The sequence below is a fragment of the Carassius carassius genome, chromosome 17 (genome assembly GCF_963082965.1).
Source record: "Carassius carassius chromosome 17, fCarCar2.1, whole genome shotgun sequence".
NCBI classification, from domain to species: Eukaryota; Metazoa; Chordata; class Actinopteri; order Cypriniformes; family Cyprinidae; genus Carassius; species Carassius carassius.
In genome coordinates this window covers 11,623,146-11,634,073 of record NC_081771.1, presented here as the reverse complement: position 1 = coordinate 11,634,073, position 10,928 = coordinate 11,623,146, and the positions used below count along the sequence as shown (strand labels likewise).

Genomic DNA, 10,928 nt, shown 5'->3' with positions numbered 1-10,928 from the left:
ACGGTTACATGGCCAAAACAGCCCAAGAGCTGATCTGCTGAATTTATTTCCTTTTCCCAAGCTTTATTCACAAAGTGACTCTGCGTGGCCACCCTCCCCAAAATAGGCGGGCAGTGAGGTAGACTGGGGGTCGATGACAGAAGGGGCATAAACAGAACAAGTCAGTGTCTTTTGAGGGAAAAATAAAGCTTTGTGAGCAACAGCAGTGGTGGCACATTTGACAGGTCTTTACCAGTCTTCAGCTCCTTTGTGTCACTCACATAATGGAGAAGAACACAAACTGAGCCACTGTGGCGTTGTGGCCCGGGCTATTAGTCAACGTGACGGCCTTTGGAGATGCTAATGGCCATATAGTGTGTCCTCCCCCGTCTTCAGAAGCCGGTTATCTGATAGCACAAAGGCATTTCGCTGGAGGTTGACTTCTTCTTCGCCCCTATTGAAACGCTACAGAGTCATTAGGTTAAAGTCTTTCTCTCAACCCCCCCCCCAACAAAAAAACATCTCCTTCTCAGACTATCCTTTTTAACAAACAGGGAATATAATCATTCTCTGAGACGTGAGAGAGGCTGGAGCATATGTATGCGTGCAGCCCCTCAGGTGCTGGAAAAGAAATAGAGCGCTCTCTGAAAAACAGACACCCCGCAATTCCCTCCGCACCCCTCCGGCGAGGTAACGATGCCAGTAACAATCAAGGCCTTGTGAAATGGGAGAGGATGCCCGGGAGTTAAAGACCTCTTACCCACTGTGTTATTCATCAGTGCGGGCTGGAGCTGAGAGCTCAAGGGCCCCACGCTTCCACACGTAGCCCAGAGGTCCGGCTCCACAACCCTTCACTGATGATGAGCACAGGCCATGGAGCATAGAGTCATACCTCAGAGCAAGGGCCACTCACACCTAACATACATCATTCCAGCTTCATTAGCTGCAGGAAATGCACACTGACGTACATAGACTCACATGCATACAGCTTCTAGAATTTGGCTATTATACAGTAATTCAAAATAACAGTTTTATAAGCAATTTTTCGTTTTTTTTTTTTTTGTTTTTAAACTGATCTAGAGCAGTGGTTCTCATTCTCATTCTGTGATGTTAAGTGGCAAAATTTTTTTGCAAAATGTACTGTTCAAAGTTCAAAAATGCCTTTAAAGGGCTAGTAGAAAAAAATTATAATAATAAAAACATTTACTCCCCTATCATGTCATTCCAAACCTGTACAATTTTAATTTTCTGTGGAATTTATTTATTTTTTCATGAAATGTTGCTTTTAGATTAGCAATGTTATTCAAAATATGTTCTTTTGTATTCCAAGAAATGAAGACGTAACATAATTTTCACTCTTAAAGGGGTCATATAATGCAATTTAAATTTTTCCTTTCATATTGGAGTGTTACAATCTCTTGGTGCATAAAGAAGATCCGTAAAGAGATATTCTTTATAAAAGTTAAGACTCGTCCACGCCCCCCTAAAATGGCTCGTTCTAACATGCCCCCACATCTCTACATCACTATGTGGAAATATTTGCATAATGTCGCCCAGATGTCCACGCAAAGAAAGAAGGCGTTCCTTTTATTCTCATTGTAGTATTGTTGTTGCTGCCGCCGCCATGTCGTATAGACGCTGTGTGTTTCCCTGTTAAAGCGAAACTTTCTTTGGCTTTCCAAAAGAGGACGATATCTGCTTCATCATACCTGGAGCTGATCCGTGCTGGTTGCTGAGGAAATACATCAACTTTGCACTGTGGATCGCCGAATCGGCTTTCACCTTGGACAACATGGAGTCCAGCCCGGGGTCGTCACATGTGATTGTGCTCGCCTACAAAATACAATTTGAACTTTAGACATGACATTGTCTCTATACACATCAAATCATAACATACCATAAATCAATATACACAATAACACTATGAACTGCTGTTCACGTGATGATAACCTACGTTCATCATCACACCCCTTTATAAGATCAAATTGCACAACAATTTTGCTTCCACATATGTTTATCTGGCCACCACAACTTCTGTTGAAGTTCAGTTATGGAAATTTTGAGAAAATTATACCTTAAAGAAGTGCTGCACAACAGGATAAAGCAAAATTTATACAATCCACTTTTACACTAAAGGTATTTAAAATGTATTATATTAACTCATTACTGTAATATTATGTTTTATGTATTATTTACTCAATTTTACATGTACTATAGTAGTGTGTGTGTGTGTGTGTGTGTGTGTGTGTGTGTGTGTGTGTGTGTGTGTGTGTGTGTGTGTGTGTGTGTGTGTGTGTGTGTGATCCTGGACCACAAAACCAGTCTTAAGTCAATTTTTTTTATTTAAAAATATACATTTAAAATAAGCTTCCCATTGATGTATGGTTTGTTAGGATAGGATAATATTTGTTTGATATACAACAGTTTGAAAATCTGGAAAATGAGGGTGCAAAAAAATCCAAATGTTGAGAAAATCGCCTTTAAAGTTATCCAAATGAAGTCCTTAGCAATGCATATTAATAATCAAAAATTGCATTTTAATATATTTACGGTAGGAAATTCACAAAATATTTTAATGGAACACAATCTTTACTTAACATCCTAATGATTTTTGTCATAAAAAAAAAATATTTAAAAAATTTATAATTTTGACCCATACAATGTATATTTGGCTATTGCTACAAATGTACCCCAGGGACTTAAGACTGTTTTTGTGGTACAGGGTCACATATATTACGACTTTATTCACAAAAACAGATAACTCAAAAATCATGTTTTTTTTTTGTTTTTTGTTAGTTATCTGTATTTTTTGTTAATTTGCTTAATCAAAATAACACAACTGCAGTTTGTTTGAGAATAATTGGCATGCACAATTCAAGATTATTTGTATAGCGCTTTTTACAATACAAATCGTTACAAAGCAACTTTACAGAAAATTACATTTCTACAGTATTTAGTAGTAGCTTATAAGTGGTGATTATGTGCATATGACAGGATTTTTCAGAAAAATTAATACAAGACGTAGTCAGCCAGACGATGAACATTATTAACAGCAATTATTATATGATGCAATCACACTTGTGTAAATCCTAGTAACCACGGCATGTAAATCCCATGGCAAAACAGAGAAACAAACAGAGACATAATTAGCGTAGCTGCTGTTCCAACAAAGTAAAATTAATTAGTTAGAGGATGTAACAGTACATCCGTCTAGTTGCAAACTGTAGTCTACTAGATTCTGTGTGCTGTTTTTTGGTACAATAATTAATATCTCTGTCTTATCCGAATTTAATAGGAGAAAATGATTGGTCATCCAATCTTTTAAATTTTTAACAGACTCTGTTAGATAATTTAGAAGTTTCATCTGATCTCGTTGAGATATATAGTTGAGTATCATCTGCATAACAGTGGAATTTAATCCCGTATTTTCTAATAATATTACCAAGGGGCAACATGTATATTGAAAATAGAAGGGGACCTAGGACAGATCCTTGTGGCACTCCATATTTTACTGGTGATAAATGAGATGACTCCCCATTTAAATAAACAAAATGGTAGCATTTGGAAAGGTAGCATCTAAACCATCTTAGAGCCTGCCCTTGAATACCTGAATAGTTGTGTAATCAATCTATGAGTATGTCATGATCTATGGTGTCGAACGCAGCACTTGATCTGACGCAAGAAGCAGGTCATTTGTAATTTTAACAAGTGCAGTTTCTGTGCTATGCTGGGGCCTGAAACCTGACTGAAATTCTTCAGATAGAATTTAATTTGTTTGGAGGATGGAGCTCAATTGAGCAGACAACTTTTTCTAAAATTTTAGACATAAATGGAAGATTTAAAATAGGTCTGTAATTTGCCAGTTCACTAGGATCTAGTTGTGGTTTCTTAATAAGAGGGTTAATAACCGCCAGCTTAAATGGTTTTGGGATGTGACCTAAAGATAACGAGTTAATAATATTGAGAAGCGGTTCTTCAGCTACAGGTAATTCTTCCAGTAATTTAGTGGGTACAGGATCTAATAAACGTTGCTGGTTTAGATACGGTGATAAGTTTATTTAGCTCTTCCTGTTCTAAAGTTTCAAAGCACTGCAGTTTATCTTTGGGTGTGATGGATGAAACTGAAGTATTAGACGCTGTAGAATCTACATTCGCTATTGTATTTCTAATGTTATCTATTTTATCAGTAAACTTTTTTTATTATTGTCGAAAACGGAGTTATCGGTTTTTGAGCACATTTTAACAATTTAAGTCCACTTAAAAGAAGAATAAATATTATAGATGCAGTTAAATACATGTACAAGATCATGGACCAGCGGTATGCAACAGGTCTTTACAATATTAAGCATAACACTCAGTTCTTATGGATATAGATAACAGCATCTCCTTCAAGTCTTTGAAGCCCTCTTACAACCGACCTGTGTGTGCGACCTAAACTACCAAATATAAAAACAAGTAATTGGCCTCGATAACCTATTTCTAAAATGGTATTTAGGAGTGATTGATATTTAATGATTTTAGTCATGAAAGCTTCCTCCATACTAGAGTCAAAGGTGCATGCAACCTCCAAAACAAACACCTCTCTACACTCCTCATTAATCACAACAACATCTGGTGTGTTAGCAGACAGATGAAAAAAGATTTCAGTTACTGTTCAGATACTGAAACATGGATGAATTTCCACAAGAATGTGTGGATATTCTTAGTAAAGATGGTAAATAGTTTGATATTTCTTTCACTATCAAGTCCACTATTCTGTTGTGACGAGCTATGTGCATTCCTTTGTAAGCATGACAGCTGTTCAGAATATGTGGCAATGTTTCTGTGAAATGTTCTGTAGTGTGATGCAGACAGTGAGGAACCTGAGCTGTAGGAAACCAGATAGAAAGGTTGAGTCTGGTTGGAAGAACTTGTAGTCTGGCTTTTACTGTAAAAATAACAATGTCCTCGCTGAGTGCAGTATTCTTGAGAAATGAGTGAGGAACAGAGTGATCAGCAGAGTGAGGACAAGCAAGTTTTCTTTGAAGGTTCAGTGTTGTTTCGGGTGATACTGGTGTAAATCCATGAGAGTTCACCAGGCACCTGTAGATGTTAGCAGAGGGCTAGATCCACCAAACACAGCTGTTGCTATGACGTAGATCAGGGGGTCAGTGAAGATATCTTCGGAGACCCTCACCGTCCCAGAGTCAGACCGAGCCCACTCCAGAGATACTCCTGTTCTTAAACACAGGTCATTCAGATCCGGCCAGTCTGACCACACACACACACACACACTATAAATTTTTGCATAAGTACAGCTGGTGTGCATAGATCCCATTTTAAACTTAAGACTATTAACATTATGTCATAGGTAGAATTTAAACATTTTTTGAAATTCATTTACATTCTATTTAACATCGATGCATTTGGTATATCCAACGTGACTTACATTGCATTCAGTGTATACATTTTATCAGTTCATGCATTCCCTGGGAATCAAATTCACAACATTAGCATTTATAGCACCATGTTCTACTTTTTTAACTATAGGAATGCTGAAATTCCTGGTTGGACAACCAACCTGTTGAGAAACTAAGGCCTTTGGAGCGGGATATTTTAATAGACTTTTTCTTAATTACAACATTGCGATTAGTGAGAACAGGCTGGTGAGCAATGTGGTGTTTATTCTGGTTAGCCTGTGTATTCATGCATACAAACGGAATATTGATGAAGCCAGGTTCAAACCGACTCTTGCAATGCATGTTTTCCATAAAGTACAACATATGCTTTATAATTAAACCAGCATTAAAAACCAACTGAAATATTAACTGTACCTGTCAAAAAGTTTAATAGCAGTCGTTCAATTAACAACAAGCACAATTCTCAACCTTAGAAACCCACAAACTCTGTTTAATATACATTTAATGTCAATTTTATTACTCCTTCTTTAACACCAATTTAATAAATAAACCACATTTGATGGGGTACAACATGCAAACATTACAATCTACAACAAAAAGGAGGAAACATTCCTAAATCAACCGACAGATATTATGTTACAATCACCACACCATTAGATATTTTCCCGTTGTGACAACAGATCCATGATTTCAATGAACTTACTGAAGAGATAATTTACAAATACATGTATATTTACCCATTTACATCTATGAGCAACCAGGAACAAAGGTGTGATGTCCCTTACACTCAAAATTATCAGGACAATTATGTGGATTTTATATAAAACCCAGTGAGACCACAAAAATTCTAGGGCACGAAATAGAAAATGTGCAAGCGAAGAATTAAAAGTGCACTAAAGCTGAAGATGACAATCAGAACCATTTGAATCTCTCAAAGTAAACAGCCATAAAGTAAAGCAAAACAAAGTGAGAGGAAATGGTGTGTAGGGCCAAAGGAACAAACAGGATATGCCAATGCGTTTTCATCCACCTGTGTGAGCAGATGGTGTGATCTGGTCTACTTAAAAATAAATGTTCTGCATCTTCAGAACCAAGCCTTATAGAAGTTTCTTGAATATATTAAACTAAGCTAAGGATGACTACAAGCAAATTAGAAGCAGGTGATATGTACTGTACAAATAACTGCATATATCGACAGCAGACTGTACAAAAAAATTACAAAGGATTTATATGGTGGTCTAGTGGTATAACTGTAACTCTTACATCACTAACTATTAATATGTCATAAGAGACATGTTGTATAAATTTTGTGAAATCACAGCTCCAAAACACAAATTAAGGTGGCAATTGGTGAAAAGACATTTTTGAATATTTTCTCAATATATAGCAAGGCCAATCAATAACAGATGCATTTAACCATTTGGCTTCACCATAAACATCCCCTTAACTAATAAAGAAAGTCAGGGGAAAGAGAGAGCAAAGTATTTTATTGGGAGATGTACGTGCATGTCTGTCTGACTGGTTTCTCGTAGAACTTGTCTGGTGAACACATTGGTGGCTTTTAAGCGCCGAAGGGAGATAGAATAAAGCATGGCACTGACATGTTCCATTCTTTAATTGAGTAAGTGATTGTTCTCCAACGGTGATTAAATATGCAGCAAACGTAAATGGACTCCAGCTCTCTTTGCTTACTTTAACTGTTTTTAAGGGAGTAGAGTGCGAGTGTGCATGTGTGTAAGAAGACTGAAAGCTAAAGCAGGATACATTAAAAACAGAGAAGACAAGAAGCTGGGAAGAAAGTTCATTTACAAAGGGCAAAAAGCAAAAATGTTGTATTTAATCAGTGCATTTTCTTCTGTAAGGGCATGACTGTCCAGAAACAACATGATCCTGAAAGAAGACAAAAGATTAAGAATTATTTCTCAAATCATTAAACGAAAAAAAAAAAAGCATTTTATATATCAACCAAATACCAAGCAATGCTTTATCTTGTTCAGTACGTGGTGTAAAAAGATGGCATTAGTAATTAAAGAAAAAAATACAAGCAAAATAATAAGCAAAACATGTTCAGGTCAAAGTGTCTTAATAATTTTTGGTCCCAAATTTTTTATTAGTTTTACTGGTAGTCTACTGTATTACTGTAAGTATTTTTTAGGTAAAATATGTCACGGTTTACTTTATTTTGCTATCCTCAAAAAAAAAAATTATAATTCTATCTGGTGTCTGAATAATTTTTAGTTTGACTGTATATACAGGTCTGTCCATTGATGAGTTTCTTAGTCGTTTTACCATAATTTTTTCTTTCTTCTAGTTAATGTGTTACTTTGGCAGCCCTAGTTTAATAATATTTTAAAATTGAGTCTCTTTAAAAAGTAATTAAAATCTAAAACGATAATTATAAAATTATATTTTTACATAAATTATTCAATAATATCATCAAATAGTATTAATTATAATTATTTATATATTAATAATGAAATAATGATAGATTAAATAATTAACTACTATCAAATTCTCTCTTTAAGCATGCAGTAGAAATAAACACCACCTACTGCTCTATTTCTCTTTGTGAAGAGCTTCAATGAAAGCTTCAAGTTTCTCCTGAATTTCACGAACTTTTTCTGTAGAGAGAAATGCAAATGTGAGTAAATCATATACTAATAATGCTGCACAGAATTACCATTTCATCTCCCATGCACTGAACTTGACGGAATTCACTAGTCTTCTCGAGTTCAAGCTTCTCCTGGGAAAACCCCTAACCTGGCCACATCATTGCGAAGACACACTTTCAAGTGGACTAAAATGCATACAGATATTTGTAGGTTTTCCTGCAGATAAAGTATCAAGTCGTGTCAAGTGCCACTGTGGGTACATTCTCTGACACTCAAACAGCAGATGGTGGCCAATGACAGTTCAGCACTCAAAGGTGCATGCGGTTGAGGAGCAGATGATGAAGAGGTGGTGTTCTATTGCACCTCATCACCTCCACATGCTACTTCAAAAAAGCATGTCCCCTTCAGGGAGTCATTGAGGAGGAGTGGGAATCGGTGACAACTTTTAACTATGAGAAAGAGTGCAAGGTAATGAAAAGGTGTAAAATCTGAAATTCAGTTTCATTCTCCATTTACAATTTATGTTCTTAAATTGGTGAATCCCACATTGAGGTCCAGGTTTATTTTTCCAAAAGTAAAAAAAAAATGATTTATTTATTTTTTAAATTAAAATATTAAGTAAAATTAAATTAAGGTTTGGTGAGATCCATTCACAAAAAAATAAATAAAATGAAAAAATAAAAATAAATTCCAAGATCCAAGATTGCTGATGATAAAATAGACATTATAAATATAAAAATCCATTCATTCATTCATTTATGATAAAATAGACATTATAAATATAAAATTAATTCATTCATTAATTTAAAAAAATATATAATAATAATAATAATTTTAAAATAATGTTGCATTGAATTCAATTGAGAGTCGAGTTGAGAACCTGAAGTGATTTCCAAATCGGTCACTTGTGAGTTTCACTGACCAGTTGGCAGCAAGGCAGCTCAGTAAGTTTTCGAACAGAGCTATTATGTATGTTATGTACACACACAAGACCATTTGTGGCCTAATAGTGTGAGAACAAACAATCTAAAGTCTCATATGACAACAGTTTAACTGGGCTTTTCAAGTGGACACTGGGCTACAAGTTTGTGGCTGTAACTAAATACTGTCATCTGAGGCTCGTGCAGCCATTTTAGGTGTATTTGTGGTACGGGGATTCCCCATACTCCTCAGAGGTGAAGGATGAAAGAAATAAGACAGACATTGTGGACATCTGACATCTGTAAGGACTGAAATACAATACTATGACCCCCACACAACCGCACACGTGCTCACACGTACAAACTTTCACAAATATCCTGAAGCCTGGAAACAGGACCCTTCAGCACCTTCTGCAGACACACACATACGCAATCTTGTGGCTTAGACTTTGACTATCTTTTTTTGAGCCTAGGGACATAAAGAGTAATGGTGAAGGTTAGCGAATATAACAGGCATTAGGATTTTTTGGAGAGGGCCTTATGACACGGCAGGTGTGGAGATGAAACTCAAGCCACCCGTGGTCTTTTCTGAAAAAGGCAGGATAGCAGCAAGAAAAGATTCATAAAAGGTATTCCATCTGAACAATTTGGGGATACATGATCTTACTTTCTGTCACTGAATAACAGTGACGAATGCATTTAATAAAGATTCACTGATATTTACCAATTAACTGATAAGTGTTAACATAGTATGGCTAAATATAATATAATATTAATTATTTAAATTTTATAAAGGATTTATAAATTATACATCACTATTATAAACATTATAAATTATTATATTATAAATAAAAATTATACATTTAGATGTAATATGAAATATTTAATACTTAAAGAAAAAGTGAAATAAATTATATCAGAATACAAGAACATAAATATCAAATATCTGCAAACAGCAATTGATAAAAAAAATGTAAAACATAGGCCCCATATACAGCGGGTAAAATAAGTATTCAACACGTCACTATTTTTCCCAGTAAATATATTTCTAAAGCTGCTGTTGACATGAAATTTTCACCGAATGTCGATAATAACCCAAGTAATCCATCCATACAAAGAAAACAAATGAGTTAATAAATTGTGTAATAGAATGGAATGACACAGGGAAGAAGTATTGAACTTCTGAAATTTATTTAATACTTATTTAATATCCTTTTTTTTTTTTTTGGTAATGGCAGCTTCAAGATGCTTCCTGTATGGAGAAACTAGTCGCAGGCATTGCTCAGGTGTGATTCTGATCCCATTCTTCTACAGAGTCCTCAAATCTTGAAGGTTATGTGGGCCTCTTTTATGAACTCTGATCTTTAGTTCATATTTTCTATTAGATTCAAGTCAGTTGATTGGCTGAGCCATTCTAGCAGCTTAACTTTCTTTTTCTTTAACCAATTGAGAGATTTCTTGGCTGTGTTTGGGATCATTTTTCTTGCTGAAATGTCCACCCTTGTTTCATCCTCATCATCTTGGTACTGTAGGTGTTGAAATTGAACCAGCTAATATTAATTCACACTGACTAGGGGCAGGATTGCTTTTTAGTTACTGATAAAGTTCAGTTGGTGTCTTAGCTTTCTATGCCTTTTTGCACCTCCCTTTTTTCATGTGTTCAATGCTTTTACGCTGTTTCATTCCATTCTAATACACATAACTTATTTATTTATTTTTCTTTGTATGTATGGTTTACTTGGGTTGTTACTGACATCAGGTGAAAATTTTAAGTCAACAGCACCTTTAGAAATATATTTACTTAGAAAAATGCTTTATTGTGCATCCTTGGTATTTATATACTGTTGGATATATTTTTGTAAATGTAATAATGAAATTTCTTGCTTGCTTTGTTTTGAAACCAGCATAGTAATGGCTGTACCAATTGTATTAATAAAACTACTTAATAATACAAAAATACTAAACATGGTATGAATGAAGTAGTACATGATGGAAGCTACTATGCTGCATGTGCCAAC

General features: G+C 35.2%; 1 protein-coding gene across 4 annotated transcripts in view; it reads right to left on the bottom strand.

The window, feature by feature from the left end:
* Positions 1 to 5,867: 5,867 nt before the first annotated feature.
* LOC132161096 (dynamin-like 120 kDa protein, mitochondrial) overlaps positions 5,868 to 10,928 on the bottom strand; it is a 44,196-nt gene continuing 39,135 nt past the window's right edge. For all 4 annotated transcript variants that reach the window (XM_059570907.1, XM_059570904.1, XM_059570905.1 and 1 more), the window contains 2 exons: positions 7,931 to 7,999; positions 5,868 to 7,268 (listed from right to left, as the gene is read on the bottom strand). In XM_059570907.1, the coding sequence (XP_059426890.1) occupies positions 7,935 to 7,999 (65 nt within the window). In that variant the 3' untranslated portion in view covers positions 5,868 to 7,268; positions 7,931 to 7,934. The remainder of the gene's footprint in view (positions 7,269 to 7,930; positions 8,000 to 10,928) is intronic.